Consider the following 21,250-nt stretch of genomic DNA (forward strand, 5'->3'; position numbering starts at 1 on the left):
TCACCTCCCATGGCATTTGCCTAGATTATATACAAGTATTTTTAGGATGATAGTTTTTGTTTGCTTACCGAACACAAGAAAATAAGTAAGTAACCAACTCATACTCAGTTACTTAGAAAAATATTTTCTATGGAACATCATTTCTGTTTATCTGCCTCTGTTGATTTTTGTCTTGACCATTCTGTCTATATATCTTAGTAGCCAATATCAAAGAACATCAAAAGTCACAACAAAGATGAAGCATTGTTTTGTTACTGAAACATGAATGAGATTATAGTACAACCTTTGGAAGAGTGTCCTTGTATACATAGTACATTACATTTGGATTGAATACACACGTACAGAATACGACAATCCTAAGATATTACGTCTTAGCACATCATAACTACAGTAGAAAAAACATCTAATGTTCATCGACAAGCCCAAAATATATGAATATAGATTCTTGTCATACCTTCTTGGCCAGCAATGAGATGTTGTTGTCATTATGTTCAGAGAGAATATTACATGAGCTCCATAGTACTCGCCTCTGCTCGACTACCTATTAGTGTTGGCTGCCTGTTTTAACCAGTAGATGTATTTATAAATGAAATCCGTTTTTCGAAAAATAATCTTGCAAATATTGCTACCTAGATACAAGTACTTCAAGAATGACTGTTTTTCATGTACAACTACTTGTAATATTACGATAAAGTTGGACACATGTTTTCATTTATCCGTCAATAGGAAAGGTTACCTTCTTAAGATACTTCTTATGAAGTTTCATAGCGCTACTGCAAGCTTTTCTGGCATCCAAGTTTCCAGTAATATTATTCAGGATCTGAAAATAATAAGCAAATGATTAGAGTATGAATACATACTCTATATGTGAAGTATGGAGAAGGTAAGAGTGTATGCAGACGTAACCCCTGCCTTGTGGAGGTAGAGAGGTTGTTTCCAAAAGACCCTCAACTCAAGTAAAACATATCAAAGCAGATTTAAAAGGAGAAAACAGGTAATGAAGACACAGCACCTAATTATGTATTTGTCAAACCAACCTTAACAACCTCGTCCAGTCCTCTAGCTTCTGTTAGCTTCGCACTCTTGTCCTTCAGGACGCTGGCAACTAGGAAAACAGAAATTGGGAGGGGAGCTTCTGCATCCTTACCTCCACTTCTCATGTTCTCTCTCTCATATTTCCCATACTGGCGTATCGACTTAACTTTTGCTCGTCCAGATTTTTCAGCAGTCAAGTCAGGGTCTTCTTCATACAGAAAAAACAACTCTGGATCATATTCCAGAGACCACATCATCTGTTGGGAAATGGGGATAAACCAGGCAAAGAGAAGATTTAGAGAATACGAACATCATGGTGCAATCATAAACTTTGGGAGAAGGGAAATTTGCTAGTGGCTTTGCAACTTCAGATCAGGAAAACATTATTAGGAGGCAAATCTTACCTCCCAAAGATATAACGAATCAGCGAAAGAAAATTCTCGACGGAACATAACCATGAGCATCCGAAAAGCAAACACGTAATTTCCTCCACCTAATGTCTCTGTGTGCCAAGATCATAAGGAAATTCAATGATATTTTTCACAAGATGAAGCATAAAAAGAGAGAATCACTGACTACTTTTGATGGTTAAAAATTTGCACCAGAAGATTAATTCTCAAGCAATTAATATATAAAAGAATATCACTGAGAGACTCAGTTCACAAAAGGACCTCAAAGTGGCTGCAAAGCTTGTTCCTTTATCAAAGACTGAATGCAGATATGACACAATTACTGAAATGGGGTTTACTGTAAAGCATTGTGAAGATAAATTGCACAGTGATGAATTGAGTTACTTTAGGCATGGCATAAAAAATTTAAAGAAACATTCATAGTTGCTGGTCCTGATTTTGTCTCGGTGACTGAAGCAATGCAAAAGTTACAGAGTTGTATATAAACCAGAACATCCTAACATAATAGGTTAACAACATAAGTTAAGGACTCTTTTAACTTGCAATGTTCTTCTCGTTTGAGACTTTCGACAGTTCAACTTCACAAAAACAAGAAAATGTGTTATGTATTGGTTGTGAAAGAATTACTAGAATATATGGTATGGTGCATCATTAACTACCTTGCCTTATTTGTAACTCCATCAGTATGACAAAAAGTTTGCATCAATATGAAGAGTTGTAGATGAGAAAAGAAGTAAAATTGAAAAGTGGACTCCGTCTTAAGAGGATAAAGTAGAGAGGTGGTACCTAAATGCTGGTGAAGTTTGGGATCGATAACTTGAGTTATTGATGCTAGATTACTTAGCTGCGCCTCCACTCCAACAGAATTCCCAGTAGCTCTGAAATTTTTTCTCTTTAAAAATGCACAGAACACTTGGTATTAGCCACAGTAGTTACAAAAATCTAAGGAATTGCAAGGCTAGATATCAAAAGGATCGATGAACACAAATTAGTGTTACTGGAATTCAACTTGAGGTAACCAAACAAGTTCTGTTATGAAATGATGCGGGTATTCATGAAAATTCAGAAAATTACAATTTACACAACTATACACAGGCAGTCCGAGTAAAGTTATGTACCAGTCTCTTCATCATACGTTCGAAGCACCAAAATGCATCTGCTTCATCATCAAGTAGAATAATCATGGGAGAACAAAGATCACTCATTCCTGTTCGCATTGTCAAATGTTAAAATAGTTTCAGCACAAGCTACTTGGACTGGAAGGGAAACAAAAAGGATTATTCCCCCCCTGGAAATAAAGTTAATGCTAACAATGACAAAAATATTAACGTCGGTGAGAAAAGACACAAAAGGACCATTTGTAATATATGGACATCTTCCCTTACAAGAATAATTTATGAATGGAACATTTAGCTTTATAGAAATTTTGAGAGTGTACACAGATTTGAGCAATTAGAACTGATCATCAACTTTAGCATAGTGCATGGTAGTAAGTCAAAGACGAGATATAAGTAGAAACTACAACATTCAAACTAGTATCACAAACACGAGTTCTTAGTCTACTTCAGACCATAAATCACTGTGGTAAAGCAATCACGGGATCACAAAGAAGCCAAAATACTGGAAGAATTATATTAAGAAGATACCATAATAACTCACCTTGACAATAACTAACTTCTTTGTCAAACCAAGCATAAACAGCCAAAATATCCCAAAGCTTTGATAGATTCTCTTGTTTCTCATAAAAGACAAGTGTCCGGTCAGTACGAATCACATCCAATCCTAGCATAAATACGAACAAGGATGGAAAGATGTAACATACAGATAGAGAAATTAATAAAGAAGAAGGAAGTGATTGCCAAATTAATAAGAAAAATCCATTGCACATCCCAAGCCAATACTCGACTTGCCAAAACCGGAAAACAGATGAATTAATTACATAGATTGGCATGATAAGAAACAAGTGCATGCAATCTGTATACATAACCAACCTATCTGGTGTAATGAGAGTTTCCACTGGATTACTTTTTTGTCATGCTCCTTCACCAATTCAAAACCATTAGACGGACCTGTAATTGCACCATGTCCAAAAAACAATCGTCACTGTATACAGCATCCAAGAGCCCTTCCATCAGAAAGGAAGAGAAAGATAAATCACACTACTTGGGGACTGAACATAGTAACTATTACCAACTTGACCAACTGAAGTTGGTTCTTTTGCCGCATTCAACTCTTGAAGAACTATAGGATCTAGAATAGGGTCACCATCTTCAGTGATTACAGGTGCAGAAATAAACCGACCACTTCCAATCAAGGGAAACATCCCACGACATTCTTCTTTCAGTGCAGCATACTGTACCCTGAATGCGTACAAGAAATGTGTGCTGAGAATGTGATTTTGACATGGATTAGGTATTAATATACACTGTTGAATGGCAAAGTATGATGAAATTCACATGAGATGATAGTTTGTCTATTGCCGAATCACGGATACAGAATTCGCAAAAGTAAATCTTCAGATATGAAGCTTTGGAAACCACTGAGCTTAAAAATTTCATGCAAGCAGCTGAAAACAAACATGTTTGAGTCACCTCCAACAATAGCTTTTATTGTAATTCAACTCGAGTTACTAAATTAGGATGATGAAGCACATAGTTTGGAAAAAATTAATTGTTGCCTGGATATATTTATACTTGCTTAGTAAGGAAAGTAAAATACCTCCGACGTTGTCGTAATTGCTCTCGTTCCTCAAATGTGCTCTTTGAATCATAACAGCCCAGTAAGAACTCCCAAACTTCACCTCTAATTGATGGATGGATTCCCTAAAAACCACAAATACTCAATACTAAACATTCTGTTACGCTGATGAATGAACTTACCAGAAATAGGTATAAAAGACTAGGATTATGTCACAAGTTCTTTTAATTAAGTCCCACACAAAAAAAAGCATCAAACAAACAGTAAAGATGATTAAAATACAGAATTGCAATATTCCTGAATCATTTGGCACATAAACCGAAAGTAACTTACGAATCATGAAGCTAACCTTACCCCACGACAAACTCGACTAAGTATTTTGCCTATATCAAGATAACCTTCAGGGGTAAATGCAGCATGCCATCTTCTTGAACTTAAGGTTTTCCCAACCTGAATAAGTAGATTATTAGATAATAACTATGAGGCAAAACATTAGAAATGAAGGGTGACAAGGATTCAATTCAAGCCATCAATCAATCACACATCAATTCCAAACCAAGTTGAGGTCATTACATGAATCCCCTTCCTTCACAGTCTATTCGAGCTCATTTATTACAGAGTAAATCATGAGTTATCTAAAACTAGAGGAACAACATTTATTGCAAATGCTGAACCTTATGTAAGTGTAACAACAGCTAAGATGGTTAGATATTTGGGAGTCTTAGTTGTTGTAACAACAACTAAGATCAGTGTCGCACCTATACATCAATACAATTTGAAGTCTATATGGGACATGATCAAACCATCTCAGGTGACCTTTTCTAATTTTGTCCTTTATATTCGCACTACTTGCGACTCTATCTATGATCATTTACAATCTTATCCAATGTTGTATAACAACATGTCCAACAATTTATAGTAATAAAATATCAATACAATTTTTAACTAATCTTATAAAATTGATAATGCATCAGACCCTCATTTTATGAATTAATATCAGTTTGTTCTGGTGGTAAACAGAAAAGACAATTTTTTTTCCGACAACTAAAAATGAATCAGGGTTTGGGCATTCAGCCGCGAAATGTCGCTGATGTAAGGATCACTGATGGACACTACAAAATTATGATAAGCAAGAAAAGAGATGGCTTATATAGCTAGAGCTAGAAGCATTCATTCTAGTCGAAACAATGTTTTGATAATAGCTTAACTGATCACTAGGATAGATTGCCTTTGTACGTAGAGAGGAAAATCAGCAAAAAAACAGCTCCAATATGAAAATTGGATATTAGATAATCTATGTATGGTGTAACTAGGAGTATTTTAGTTTTCTAGGACATTTAAGAATAATAGTACTTAAAATGATAACAAATTATTCTTTTATTCTATTATTATATTTCTTGTCATCCCCTTCATTATATTTTTGTATCCTCATTATTCCATGTTTACAGAGGATTTTGGGAAGGGGGCCAAAGGCTTTATCCTTTCCCCTGATGTTTATACGGTAAAATTTCAGTTCGCCCGGAATGCTCTAGTTTAGACTTATGAGCAATCTTGAAATCAGTCTACACCATTTAAGTAGAGTGAAAAAAACACCAAGTGTTGTAACGGGAGAAATTCTACACTAGTTCCCACCACCTGTTTTCAGTATTGTGAGGATTCACCATAGACTAGCTAAGATGAGCTTAAATGGAGCAACATGGACAGTGATGATACATATATCCGACTCCAACTTGCTTGGGATTGAGTCTTAGGCTCGTAATAGTTGTTGTTGTTGTTAGTTCACACCTATATAGTACAACAAAAATAATTGAGAAATTGATGATCTTTTCTAGAGATCACACCAGCAATTTGTGAAATGTTCCTCACCAGCTCCTAACTGTGGAAGCCTCATCCCGATTGCAAATAATCGAGAAGAACCAAATATTCTTTGACAAGATTAAAGGAACCAACAGACAGGAAATAACGTTTGGACAAGTCGGTGAGTTTATATTAGGTCAAACACTTGCTAAGAGTTGGAAAAACTTCCCTCTAGTGTTAGAAAACTTGAATTAAATATTGGAATGGAGCAAAAAATGGATATAGGATTCATATAGCCCCGAAATTAGCTGTGATTGAGGCTTTGATGTTGTTGTATATTTGACAAAAATGAACAGTGAGGATTCATAAAGACGAATTCATTTATACCTCAAAAAGCAAATGATTCGATCAAATCTTTCTATCTCCAAACATGAGATAATCAAAAGCCTAAAAATGCAACTCCAAAGTCAAATTACAGTTAGCTTTGCAATCAAAATCGTTGTTCCAAACATTTGCATCTCTAATAATCTCAAAATCATAAATAAAACTCAAGCCTTCACCATAACAGACCAAAACAACATACAACATAAACTTAAATACAAAAATCTACTAAAATTACAACAAATATACAATTAGTTGAACCCATCTAACTCATAATATGTATCTAGAAAAATACCAATTACCTTGATTCTAAACTTGGTTTCAGGAACATCATCAGCACATTCAGGACGGACCTATCAATAAATATACCACAAATTACAGTTGAAAATAAAGTAAAACAAATAATTTTTCAGGCTGAAACACGGATATCCGCTCTGCTACACAATATAATACCTGATAGAATGAATCAGCAGAAGCTCCATAGTTCCTCCACATGCTTCAAATGTCTTAAAAAATTTTGGTACTTTGGAAACTCCTCAAAAATAAAAAATTCAATACTAACTACTTTGATCAAGAATTTCAACAAGAACACAACAGGGGACCCACCTACATCATACCTTTTTATGCTTAGCTGGTTGGTGTTTTAATAAAGAGATTAAAGAAAAAAGGGTAGAAAAAGGTTTTTTTTATAAAAATAAATAAATAAATTGGTTTTTGTTATTTTGATGTTTCAGAGTAGGAGGGGTGGGGGAGATGGGGAGGTGGGGAGCGTGGATTGGTACTGAGAAATGTGGTGAGAGGGGAGGGGGAAAGTGGTACAGGGTCATTTGGAAATGGTCCACTTGTATTTGGTCTGAAATCAAACGTGGGTTTTGGGTCAACACAAAAGGGGATAACTTTTTTTGGAAAAATTATGGAACAAAGCAAAAATGTCAATATATTTATGGAAAAGAGCTATAATTTTAAAAATTATATAAAAAAATGTTACTCCTTCTGTTCCAATTTATGTGACTTACTTTCATTTTTATTCAGTCACAAAAAGGAATGACACATTTCTATATTATGTAATAATTTAACTATAAAATGTTTATTTTACCTTAATGAAATTTCTCATTCATTTTGGACCATAAGTTTTAAAAGTCTTCTTTTCTTTCTTAAACTTCGTGTCGAGTCAAACTACCTCACATAAAATAAGACGGATGGAGTATATTTTATTTTTATAGCAAACTCTCTCCCTTTCTCACTTGCCTTTCTCTCTCCCTCCATTCAGATTTATTATTTATCAATTGTATTCAATCAAATATAGGTGAGAATTATGTATTTTATATTAATTGTATTCGAAAAATTATATTTGTATATTTGTATCAGTTGTATTTGTATTCATATGAATACAATATGCATGCATCCTCTCTATCAAATGTATTATGTATCAATTGTATCCAATCAAAGAGAGAATGAATACAATTGTGTTAGTTGTATTTCGAATACAATTGATATTGAATACAAAACAATTATATATTAAATAAATACAAAATACAATGCAAAATAAATACAAAATACAATGCAAAATAAATACAAAATACACTCTTCTCTCTTCCCTCTCTCGATCTTGTTCACCCCTCTCCTCCTAATATGTAGTTTTGATACAAATCAATCTGTATTTGTATTTTTTTTCTCCAAAATCCGTGAAAAAATACAAATGCATAGCAAATGAAAGTATATTTGTGAATTGTACTTAGTCAAATTGTAGCTATGGAGTCCTATTTAAGGTCTATTGTTTTCTATTTTTAAAGTTTCCCTAACTTTTTTCTTTGGTTTTTCAACAAATTTCACTAGTTTGTCTTTGTTTAATTTTTTATCTTACTTTAAAAAAGAAAAGAGTTATTTTCTCTATTCAATTTGTTTTGACATATTTTTATTTGACATGAAATTTTAAAAGATTATTTTTTTGAGTTTTGTCATCTTAAAACTAAAGATATATCAAATGTACTAAAATACCCTTTGATCATGGTCTTAAATATGTTATGTGTAAAGTTGAAATTAAAAAAGTTACAAATAGGAAAAAAGTCATTCTTTTTTATATAGACTAAAGAGAAAAGTATGTTAAATAAAATTAAGGGAAAAGGGTCTTATAAACCCCTCAACTTTGCCATTTGGAGCTGATATGCCCCTTGTTATGAAAGTGACTCATATATACCCCTTACCGTTATACAAACGGCTCACATATACCCCTACCGTTATAAAATGAGTTTACATATACCCTTCATTTAACGGAAGTGAAAAAATTAGTTTTAAGTTTATATTTTTGACTTTTGATTTTAAAAAAAAATTATTTAGGGGTACATATGATTTTTCTAACAAATTTCAAGGTATATTTTATTTTTTGACTTCTTGATTATCATTATTTGAGTTTATTATTCTTATTTTATTTTTTCTTTCATTCCTTAGTGTAAAGATTTTTTTTAAAAAACTATTTTTTGTGGCTATATTATAATTTAAAACTATTTTTTTTTTGGATATATTGTAATTTAGTTTTTGTATTTGAAGAAAAAAATTGGGTCATCTATAATAAATTTTACAAGAATATTAGCAAAACTTAAATAAATTTGACCATCAAAATAATAAATTTTTAATTAGTCATTGAAACAAAAAAAAAGTTTTAAAAAATAATATATGTTTGAGGAGGATTAAATATACCCATATGGGGTTATATTTTTTAAAAAATAAAAAAAAAAAAATTAAACTAAAATTAATTTTTTCACTTCCATTAGAGGAAAATGGTATATGTGAGTCATTTGTATAACAATAGGGGTATATATGAACCACTTTTTTAATAAGGGGGTATATCAGTTCTAAATGACAAAGTTAAGGGGTATATCAGATCCTTTTTCCCTAAAATTAAAATAGAGGAAGTAGTAAATATTCATATTCACAAAAATTTATGTTCCTCTTGCTTCTTCTTTCATCGATTGAAAATAGTTATTGGGTTGGGTCCATCAATAAAGAGTGTTAATTGGCTTATTTATCTATTGAATTGTCCTCTTTCTAAATTTTACCTCTTTTAGAGGTTGTTTGTGTTGGTATCCTCTGTTCAAAGCAGTAAATCAGAAATGTAGAAGAAGTAAAATCTTGAAGAACATAACAAAAAACTTAACAGTGTTTACAAAGGGAAGAGTGAAATCATCACTTTTCAAATATCCATAGAAAATGATTTTGAGAATTTGACAACGAAACTTCGAACAACTATCGAAAGAAATAAAGTTTTACAAGAAAACATTTAATAGGCCAGACTTGATTTGGAAAGACATGTTAAGAATGCTCTGGACAGTGCATGCTCCAGACACGTGACAAGAAACGGACTTCTAAGGTGGAAGTATAGCATTTAGAGATGGAAAGACTGGTGAAATAGTTGGAATCAGAAAAGTTAGAAAATATCATTCTCATGCCATTGAAAATGTATATTATGTCCAAGGACTGAAATACTATCTCTTAAGTGTATCTCAGATGTGTGACAAAGGGAACAATGTGTGTTGTTCAGAACTGATGAATGTCTAGTAACAAATTCAAAATCTGGGAATCAGGTTCTAAGAGGAAAAAGGCATTAAAATGTTTACAAGGTATATATTATGCAAACCTCAAAGATTCAACTTAAATGTCTCAGTGCAATCGCAGGAAAAAAATCTTATATGGCACAAAAGACTGGGACATTCAATTTCTCACAATTGAATAAACTTTTGAGCAAGGACCTAGTTCTAGGACTGCCCAAAACGTGCTTCAACAGAGCATTGTATGTGATTGGAACACCTTGGAAGTGAAAAAGTCAGTTGGAAGTGGAAAAGTTGCAAAAAACTTGTTCGTGTTGTGGTTTACGAGGCCCATGTATGGGTTGTGTAATGATCTACGGCTCATGGATGGCAGTCGTGAATGAGATATAGAATTTAAGCAAAGTTGGTACAGTGTGTACGAAGAGGTTTCACGGTTCGTAGTTTGGAATACGGCTCATGGTTAGCGTCGTAGATGGAGATCCTAAAAAGTTTGAAAATGTAAATCCTCTTACCTCAATGAACGAGCCAACATGACGACTCATGGTTGGGAAAACGGGTCGTGCTTGCTTCTTATAGATGTAGCCTTCAGACTTAGTGATTTCAGTACCTTGGTTCTACGGATGGCATTATACCGCGGGTTGTATAATGGATCACAGCTTGTGGAGGGTTGGTCGTGGTTACTCTTCATGGATCCTTAAGATTCAGTGTACAAGACGTTTACACGGATCGTAAATGGGAAGACGGTTCATGGATTTCCATCAGAGACTTGGACTCTCAGTCAAAGGAATAACGGACGGACGAACAATAGGTACCGTCCGTAGAAGAGAGTACAGACCGTACATAGATTCGTAGAATTGGTCTAGCAATTATTTTTCAAAGTTATTTGGGTCTTTTTCTACTTCTTTAATTCCTATAGTGTGTCGTTTTAGGCCTATTTTGGAGAAGTATAACTGATTCTAAGACCCTAACCACTCCCCATTCTCTCAAGTCTTCTTCCCCAAGACAAGGATTCCAAATTTCCAAGGATTAAAGCTTCAAGTCTGCTCTTTCATATTTCAATCTAGGATTTCACCAAGGTATGTGGGAAATTCATCAATGGATTTCTCTTTACCCATTGAGTCTCAAAGGAACCTCAATTTCTATGCTTATGATTCTTAGTCAATTCTAGGGTTTCATGACTTCCTTATGGGTTCAATTGATTTTAAGTTTAGTCATCATGATTGGTCATTCGTGATTTGGTCATAATTCAATGTTTTTAATGATATTTTCATGAACCAATGTTATGCAAGTTTTTTTATATGAATTCAAGCAATGATGATATGCATGCATTATGATTTGAAGAGTTTATGAATCAATGATGCTTTTGAATAAAGTATTAACATGTTTTTATGAAAGTATGATGCTTTTGATTGAAGTACTTTCATTATGAATAAATATCATGATTAAGATATTTTTGATTAAGCGTCTCTTATGAGTATGTTATGAAATCATGATTTTAAAGAAGCAATTCATATGACTATGAGATTTTATGAATGATTCAGTATTGATAGATTCTTAATTATGATTATGCATAGATAATTAATATTAACCTTTAATCATTACCTCAAACATACCTGATTAAGAAAATTATTAATACATTGATACAATAAAACCAAATAAGATATTCAATATTTTTTACTTTTATAAAAAAATAGATATCTTTTAGTGAAAAAAATGATAGTAAGTTCACTCTTAATACAACTTAGATATCGTATAAAAAGTTGGTCATTTGCACTCTCCTCAAATTATTGTGAAAATAAGATGATTTAGGGTGTGTTTGGTATGTAGGAAAATGTTTTCTTAGAAAATGTTTTCCTGGAAAACAAGTAGATTTTTGACTTATTTCCTCATGTTTGGTTAGTGAGTAAAAAATATTTTCTAGTGTTTAATTTATGAATGAAAAATATTTTTTGAGAAAATATCTTTTATTTTTACTAGAGAGTAGAAAATAATTATTGAAATTGAAAGTATTTTGGTTCAAAAACAAACTTAAACTTTTTTTTGGAGGGGATGGGGGGCTGGTAGGGGATGATGGGGGGGGGGGGGGTCGCAGGTAGGCGTGGTGTGGGGTGAAAAAAATAAAAATTTGAAATTGAAAGTATTTTTCCTTCATACCAAACACACCCTTAATCTCAAACTTCATTATTAAGTTTTCAGATTTTAACTATCTATGCTAAGAAAGTAGGTACACCTAAGTACCTTAAAGATCAGATTGTGCAAATAGTTTATTCATAAATTTTGTCAAATTATGTGAATTTACTTTTAATTATTTTATCATCTAGTCCTCTCATAGATCTATAAATATAAGTCAAACACTCTTATTCTATATTTATAAAGAGGTATTCTCTCATAAATTCTACTCTTTTGCTTTTTTTTTAGTATCCGAATTTATATGACTAAAAGGGGGGTTAGGAGCAATAGCTAAGGACAAGCAAATTTGATTTGAAGTTTATTATATGTACTTGTACGGTAGATTTCTAAGCAGATGAGTTTTTATAGAAAGAAAAGAAAAGATTTTTCGGCTAATGTAAGGAAAAATGAGTGAATGGATCTTGAACTCACAATGTTATACTTTTAAAGTGTAAGAAAACATACAACTAAATTTATAATAAGATTAGTACCTCGAAAATACATCAAGTCGTTAATTTACTTCTATGATTATAACAAATTAAGCTTTTTTGGTTATACTTATCAAGTAATGAATATAATATTTTTCTTCTAATTTGTTGTGGAATTGATAGTTTTTCCTATCTAGCTTCCGAAGATAGAAATAGAAACTAACAAACATCCGTCCTTAAGAATTCATATATTAGCAAAGATGTTAATTAGCTTTCCCATTTCATCTATCACATGGGGAATGTTACACTATTTTATTTTAGTTAAAAAAATTTACCAATGTAATTATTTATTTATAACTATCGATGTTTAGGAAAGTTGTTACAGCTAAGTACCTTAAAGATCATATTGTGCAAATAGTCTATTCATAAATTTTGTCAAATTATGTGAATCTACTTATAATTATTTCATCATCTAGTTGTAACATCTCGCAACTAGAAAGAACTAGAAAGAAGTTTAAAATCTGAAAATAGTCATTTTTGGAAAGTATAAGGAAATCTGGAAAATTTTAAGTAAGTTAAAGTGAGTTTTTGGTCAACTTCAAACGAAAATAACTCCTAGATCAAGATGAGTTATGTGTAGTTCCAGATATGGTTGGAAAGCGCTTGGAATGATATTTCCAACGCCGCCAAGTTTGCGTGATTCCGATTTTGGATGCGTGAGTTATTCCCTTTAGAAGTTGGGCTGTTGGATTAAGGAAATGTCCAATCCGGAATTTTAAGGGGTATTTTAGTCTTTTCATTGCCTTATTATTTTAATCCATTTTTAGGAGTTTAATATGGGTCAAATCAGATTTTAGTCAGTTTTAGAATTTGAGATTTCATGCTAGGGCTAAAGAGAAAGGAGAAGAAGAAACAAGAACGTTCAAGATCGTCGAAGTTTGGCTTATGGAATTCGTCGGGGGTGATCCCTACAAGGTATGTGAGATCACATAGTGTTGGGTTAGTTCACCCACATGCCAAGCATGTTTAATTTAGCGTATTTTCATCCTAAAAAGGTTAAGAAATTGATGTTCTTGATAGTTGTTCTTGAATTGATTTCGTTCTTGAATATGAGTTGGGATTAAGGAGTTTCTTGATGATTAAGTGTTGTTTCCTTGAGTTGTTTGAGTTAGATTTTTGTGCATATGATTTGGGTACATGAATCTAAGGTGAATTTGGGAAAAAGAATCAGATTGAAATGATTTAGGATCAGAAAACTAGTTGAAAAACTCGTCAGACGTACCTGGGGAGGGCCAGGCACGTCGCACCCCTATAGCGCCAGGAGGCTGGGGCGGCGCGCCTGCAGTGCTCCCAAAACAAGCCCCAGTAAGTTGGGTCCTAGCGCGGCGCGCCAAGGACGTGCCCGGATTAGCCTTTTTCATCGCTTTGCCTATTTAAGTTATTCTAAAGTGTCCTAACACTTTCCATTGATTCTAACTACTCTAAATGACTTCTAAACACCTAGAAATCATCTATAAACGTGAATCATAACCTTGAATCCATAAATTCAAATTTAAGGAAAGTCAAGAACCAAGTCTAGGAAGTTTTCAGAGTCTTTTCAAGAAGTCTTATACAAATGCTTTTAACCTTGTTTTAAGACTAAGTTCAAGTTGAGTAAAGAGTAAAAAGTATAGATTGAAGTTCATTTCTTCAAAAAGTATATGGAGACTAAGTATTCCCAAAGAGATTTAAAATGTTTTTCACATTTAAATAAGAACGGAAACTGAGATTTCCAAAGAGCCTTCGGGCTAGTTTTTAGGAAAGAGTAAAAGCTTTCTAAATGAAGCAAGAAGGGAAACTGAGATATCCAAGATAGCCTTTGAGCTATGTTTTTGAGCACTAATCTCAAATCACAAAAGAAGTTTGTTTTTAAAAAAAACATAAAAGCTAGTATATGTTGGGAGTAGTATTGAGCACTGAATTGGGGGCGAGCATGAGTTCAGATAACTCACGTCTCCGTAAAACCATGTAGCCACCATGGTTAGAAAAGGGTCATACATTTTTAGATGAACCTTTTTCACAATAGACTAGTGGATCCACTTAGTAGTTCAGGTCCTATACTTTTGGCCGGGTATAGGATGCGCTGGCAGCGTGAGGTAGATCGTTGTATCATCACTATAGCTCTTATGTGATGGTTGTCGGTTAGAGAAACTCCCACAGAAGTTATTGTATTTTTATATACATCAGTTTATTCTATTTTTACATACATTTCAAAGTTATGTTGTGTCCTTGTATATACACAGAATTGACATCATGTTTTAAATAACTTTTCTTTATATTACACTTGTTTTAAATTGCTTTTTATTGAAATGAGTTCAATTATGTTAAGAAAAGCCAAGGTAAGTGTTTCTTTCAAATTCCTTTTCAAGCCTATGTTGTCTTAGCAATCCAACTTGCATACTCGTACATTCAATGTATTGATGTCAGTTGCCCTACATCATCTTATGATGCAAACACAGGTAACTAGGATCAACATTCCAGCGCACCGTTGATCCAATGAGCAGTTCAGAGTCAGTCGGTGAGCCTCCTTGCATTCCGGAGGATCTACTTTCATTCCTTTCTTGTTAGTTCATTAGGATGTTGTGGGTTTTGTCCCAACATCCATCTCAGTCGTTTTAGAGGCTTCATAGACAGTCAAATGTTAGTCCTTTGAGTCTTTTCATTATCATTGCTTATTGTTAAGACTTAGGTTGCCACTTTTGGCGCCAAGTTGAATGTTTAACCTTTAAACATTCTCAGATATTTTATTTTTTAGTTCAGTTAAGTATTATTGATCATTATAAGTATGGATATTGTCTTCCGCTAAGTTAAGTAAGCCAGGCCAACGGTTTGCTTGTGGCCAGCAATGGTATTCGAGTTCCAGTCCCGCCCAGGGTGTAGGCTCGGGGCGTGAAAAACTTGGTATCAGAGTTCAAGAGTCCTAGGGAGTCTATGAAGCCGTGTCTGTAGAGTCCTAGTTATCGGTGTGAAGCGCGCCACATCTATAATCAGGGGGCTGCAACATTTAGGAACTATCTCACTTCTTTCACACTCATTTCGTGCGTTAGAGTCTAATCTCTAAAAAGTTTCCCTCCAATCCGTGCTTGCGTGTGCTTTTAAGATAATCATGTCTCCACGAAGAGCTGTCAGAGGACATCCTGCTAGGCGTAATGTTGAGGAGCAAGAGTTACCCAATGCACCTGAAATGCAACCGCAAGGAGAAGTTACTAATGCTGAGTTCAGAGAGGCTATAAGAATGCTCAGTCAAGTTGTGACTAACCAAGTTGGGCAGCAGAGAGGAGCTCGGCAAGAAGAGGCTGACACTTCAAGGATTCGTGAGTTCTTGAGGTTGAATCCCGTAAGTTTCACTGGTTCGAGCACTGCAGAGGATCTAGAGAACTTCATTGAGGAACTGAAAAAGATGTTCGATGTGATGCATGTTACTGATACTGTAAGAGTTGAGCTAGCTGCATATCAGATAAATTTTTTTGCTAGGACCTGGTTTGATCAGTGGAAAGGGGGTAGAGCTGAGGATGCACCACTTGCGAGTTGGGCATGTTTTGAGGAAGCTTTCTTGGGGCGTTTCTTTCCCCGGGAACTGAAAGAGGCCAAGGTACGTGAGTTCCTCACACTTAAGCATGAATCTCTAAGTGTTCATGAATATGGCTTAAAGTTTACCCAACTATCCCGTTATGCTCCGGAGATGGTTAAGGACATGAGAAGTAGAATGATCTTATTCGTTGCTGGGTTGGGCCGTCTATCAAGTAAAGAGGGCTGGGCAACAATGCTTATTGGAGACATGGACATTTCGAAGTTGATGGTCTATGTGCAGCAGGTAGAGAAAGAGAAACTTAGGTATAGAGAGGAATTCAAGAACAAGAGGGCTAAGACAGGGAATGAGTCCGCGCAGCAGAAGAGTAATGCTAACCGGTCACCCTTCCAACAGAAACAGAAGGGACCTGCTCCATCATCTGCTAGTGCACCTGTACCTAAGAACAAAAGTGCGTACAATAATCAAAACTTCAGAGCTAAACCTGCTTATTCCCAGGGTAGTATGGCGCAAGGGGGTAGTAAGCCTCCTGTCTACGCCAAGTGTGGTAGGAACCACTTAGGTATTTGTCGTGAGGGCTCCACTGGTTGTTTCAAGTGTGGTCAGACTGGGCATTTCATGCGAGAGTGTCCAAAGAATAAACAAGGAAATGGTAATTGGGGCAATAGAGCCCAGTCTTCTTCAGTTGCTCCACTAGACAGAACTGCACCTAGAGGGGCTACTTCCGGTACTGGCGAAGGAACAAATCGCTTGTATGCTATCAATAGTCGCCAAGAGCAAGAGGATTCACTAGACGTTGTCACTTGTATGATTCGAGTCTTTGACTTTACTGTTTATGTCTTGCTAGATCTAGGAGCGAGTTTATCTTTTATAACTCCATATGTTGCTATGAACTTTGATGTTAGTCCTGAGCAACTTAGTGAACCATTCAGTGTCTCTACGCCTGTTGGTGAGTCTATTATAGCAGAAAGAGTCTATCATGATTGTCCCATTTCCGTCAATCACAAGAGTACCATGGTTGATTTAATTGAGTTAGACATGGTAGATTTTGATGTCATTCTTGGTATGGACTGGCTTCATGCATGTTATGCCGCAGTTGATTGTAGAATTTGAGTAGTCAAGTTTCAGTTTCCAAATGAGCCAGTCTTAGAGTGGAAAAGCAGTTCAGCAGTGCCTAAGGGTCGTTTCATTTCATACCTTAAGGCAAAGAAGTTAGTTTCTAAGGGGTGTGTCTATCACATAGTCCGAGTTAATGACTCAAGTGTTGAGGTACCTCATATTCAGTCAGTTCCTATAGTAAAAGAGTTTCCAGAAGTCTTTCCTGATGACCTACCTGGAGTCCCTCCTGAGAGAGAAATAGACTTCGGTATAGACATCATTCCAGATACTCGTCCTATATATATTCCGCCATATAGAATGGCACCAGTAGAGTTGAAAGAGCAGTTAAAAGGTCTTTTAGATAAGGGCTTTATTCGACCAAGTGTCTCACCTTGGGGCGCTCCGATCTTATTTGTGAGAAAGAAGGATGGTTTCCTTAGGAAGTGTATAGATTACAGTCAGTTGAACAAGATTACCATCAATAATAAGTATCCTCTTTTGAGAATTGATGATCTTTTCGATCAGTTTCAGGGTGCTTCTTGTTTTTCAAAAATTGACCTCAGATCAGGCTATCATTAGTTAAGAGTAAGGGAGTGTGGTATTCCCAAGACAACTTTCAGAACCCGATATGGTCATTATGAATTTTTGGTCATGTCCTTTGGTTTGACTAATGCACTAGCAATGTTCATGGATCTTATGAATAGAGTCTTCAAACCTTATTTAGATATGTTTGTTATCGTCTTCATTGATGACATACTAATCTATTCAAGGAATGAAGAAAATCATGCTAGTCATCTCAGAATAGTTCTTCAGAATTTGAAAGATAAGGAGTTATATGCTAAATTCTCTAAGTGTGAATTTTGGCTTGAGTCTGTGGCATTCTTAGGCCATATTATGTCTGGAGAAGAAATTAAAGTTGATACTCAGAAAATTGAGGCAGTGCAGAATTGGCCTAGACCCACATCTCCAACTGATATTAGGAGTTTCTTGGGTTTGGCTGGCTATTATAGAAGGTTTGTAGAGGGGTTCTCATCTATCTCATCCCCTTTTGACCAAGTTGACTTAGAAGACGGTTAAATTTCAATGGTCTGAAGCTTGTGAGAAAAGCTTTCAGGAATTGAAGAAGAGGTTGACTACTGCCCCAGTTTTAACTTTAACGGAAGGTACTCTAGGTTTTGTGGTGTACTGTGATGCATCTAGAGTTGAGTTGGGTTGTGTGTTAATGCAGAATGACAAAGTTGTAGCTTATGCCTCCAGACAGTTGAAAGTTCACGAGAAAAACTACCCCACCCATGACTTAGAGTTGGTTGCTGTAGTATTCGCTTTGAAGATATGGCATCATTACTTGTATGGTGTGCATGTTGATGTTTTCACTAATCACAAAAGTCTTCAATATGTGTTCACCTAGAAAGAGCTTAATCTCAGACAAAGGAGGTGGTTAGAATTACTCAAGGATTATGACATGAGTATTCTTTATCACCCAAGTAAGACTAATGTTGTTGATGATACCTTGAGCAAGTTGTCTATAGGTAGTACTGCCCATGTTGATGAAGAAAAGAGAGAGTTAGCGAAAGATGTGCATAGACTTGCACGCTTAGGAATCCGACTAATGGATTCCACAGAAGGAGGAGTAGTGGTGTTGAATGGGGCTGAATCATCACTAGTGTCAGAAGTTGAAGAAAAGCAAGACCAAGATCCCATTTTTCTTGAATTGAAGGCAAATGTTCTTAAGCAAAAAGTATTAGCTTTTGAACAAGAGGGAGATGGTGTATTGAAATATCAAGGTAGACTGTGTGTACCTATGGTGGATGGACTCCGAGAGAGGATCATGGAGGAAGCTCATAGCTCCAGATATTCCATTTATCCGGGTTCCACAAAGATGTATCGTGACTTGAGAGAGGTTTATTGGTGGAATGGCATAAAGAAGGGCATTGTTGAATTTGTCGCTAAGTGTCCAAATTGCCAACAATTGAAAGTTGAGCACCAAAGGCTCGGTGGTTTGGCGCAGAATGTAGAACTTCCAGAATGGAAGTGGGAGATGATTAATATGGAATTCATCACAGGTTTGCCAAGGTCTCGCAGACAACATGATTCTATTTGGATGATTGTCGATAGAATGACAAAATCAGCCCACTTTTGGCCGGTAAAGACTACCCATTCAACAGAATATTATGCCAGGTTATATATTCAGGAGGTGGTAAGACTTCATGGAGTCCCAGTCTCCATTATTTCAGATAGAGGTGCACAATTTACTGCACAGTTCTGGAAATCTTTTTTCAGAAAGGCTTGGGTTCAAATGTGAACTTAAGTACTGCCTTTCATCCTTAGACTGATGGGCAAGCAGAGTGCACTATTCTAACTTTAGAAGATATGTTGAGGGCTCGTGTGATTAATTTCAAAGGGAATTGGGATGATCACCTACCTCTCATTGAGTTTGCTTACAACAACAATTATCACTCTAGCATCCAAATGGCTTCTTATGAAGCTCTTTATGGGAGAAGGTGCAGATCTCTTATTTGATGGTTTGAAGTTGGTGAAGCAGGGTTGATAGGACCAGATTTAGTTCACCAAGCTATGGAGAAGGTGAAAGTGATTAAAGAAAGGTTGAAAACGGCACAGAGTCGTAAAAAATCCTACACTGATGTTAGGAGAAGGGCGTTAGAGTTCGAACTAGATGATTGGGTGTATTTGAAAGTTTCACCCATGAAGGGTGTTGTGAGGTTTGGTAAGAAGGGGAAACTTACTCCCCGGTATATTGGACCTTATCGCATAGCCAAGAGGATTGGCAATGTAGCTTATGAGTTGGAGCTGCCACAGGAATAAACATCGGCTTTGGTATTTCACATCTCCATGTTGAAGAAGTGCATGGGCAATCCCTCATTGATCATACCAATTAAAAATATTGGGATCAAAGATAGCTTATCCTATGGGGAGATCCCTGTCCAGATTCTAGATCGCTAAGTTCGCAAGTTGAGAACAATGGAGGTAGCATCAGTCGAAGTCTTTTGGAGGAACTAATTTGTTGAAGAAGCTACTTGGGAAGCTGAAGAGGACATGAAGAAGAGATATCCATATCTCTTTGAATCCGAAGAAAGTGCAGATCAAGGTACTAATTTTCTTCTTAGTGCTCTTTACGTGATGAGTGAGCATGTTGTTTAGTTGCATTTACTTGTTGGGTGTTTGAATTTGATGTTACACACTAAACCTACTAGGAGTAATCTCATTCGAGAACGAATGTTCCCATGGGGGAGATATGGTAACATCTCACAACTAGAAAGAACTAGAAAGAAGTTTAAAATCTGGAAATAGTCATTTTTGAAAAGCATAAGGAAATCTGGAAAATTTTAAGTTAAAATGAGTTTTTGGTCAACTTCAAACGATAATAACTCCTAGCTTAGGATGAGTTAGGTGTATTTCTAGATATGGTTGGAAAGCTCTTGTGATGATCTTTCCAACGCCGCCAAGTTTGTACGATTCTGAGTTTGGATGAGTCAGTTATTCCCTTTGGAAGTTGGGCTGTTGGATTAAGGAAATGTCCAATCCGAAATTTTAAGGGGTATTTTAGTCTTTTAATTGCCCTATTATTTTAATCCGTTTTTAGGAGTTTAATATGGGTCAAATCAGATTTTAGTAAGTTTTAGAATTTGGGATTTCACGCTAAGGCTAAGGAGAAAGGAGAAGAAGAAACAAGAACGTTCAAGATTGTCGAAGTTTGGCTTGTGGAATTCTTCGGGGGTGATCCCTACAAGGTATGTGAAATTACATAGCGTTGGGTTACTTCACCCATGCACCAAGCATGTTTAATTCAGCCTATTTTTGTCCTAAAAAGGTTGAGAAATTGATGTTCTTGATAGTTGTTCTTGAATTGATTTCGTTCTTGAATATGAGTTGGGATTAAGGAGTTTCTTGATGATTAAGTGTTGTTTCCTTGAGTTGTTTGGGTTAGATTTGTGTGCATATGATTTGGCTACATGAATCTAAGGTGAATTTGGGAAAAAGAATCAGATTAAAATGATTTAGGATCAGAAAACGAGTTGAAAAACTCGTCAAACGCACCTAAGGAGGGCCAGGCGCGTCGCACCCCCATAGTGCTAGGAGGCTGGGGCGGTGCGCCCAAAACAA

General features: G+C 35.4%; 1 protein-coding gene across 1 annotated transcript; it reads right to left on the minus strand.

Annotated features, from left to right (window-relative positions):
- Nucleotides 1–235: 235 nt before the first annotated feature.
- LOC125820908 (rab GTPase-activating protein 22-like) lies at nt 236–7,008 on the minus strand. Its single transcript, XM_049500332.1, has 13 exons — nt 6,774–7,008; nt 6,623–6,673; nt 4,497–4,592; nt 4,164–4,267; nt 3,636–3,805; nt 3,437–3,514; nt 3,105–3,227; nt 2,564–2,652; nt 2,232–2,337; nt 1,440–1,537; nt 1,038–1,292; nt 737–820; nt 236–558 (listed from the first exon to the last, which is right to left on the minus strand). Exons 1-13 carry the CDS (start codon nt 6,813–6,815, stop codon nt 538–540), a joined length of 1,317 nt encoding a protein of 438 aa, XP_049356289.1. The 5' UTR covers nt 6,816–7,008; the 3' UTR covers nt 236–537.
- Between the last annotated feature and the right edge of the window lie 14,242 nt (nt 7,009–21,250).

This window comes from Solanum verrucosum, unplaced genomic scaffold (genome assembly GCF_900185275.1).
Source record: "Solanum verrucosum unplaced genomic scaffold, falcon-dt-bn FXZP01000289.1, whole genome shotgun sequence".
In the NCBI taxonomy this organism is placed as follows: domain Eukaryota; kingdom Viridiplantae; phylum Streptophyta; class Magnoliopsida; order Solanales; family Solanaceae; genus Solanum; species Solanum verrucosum.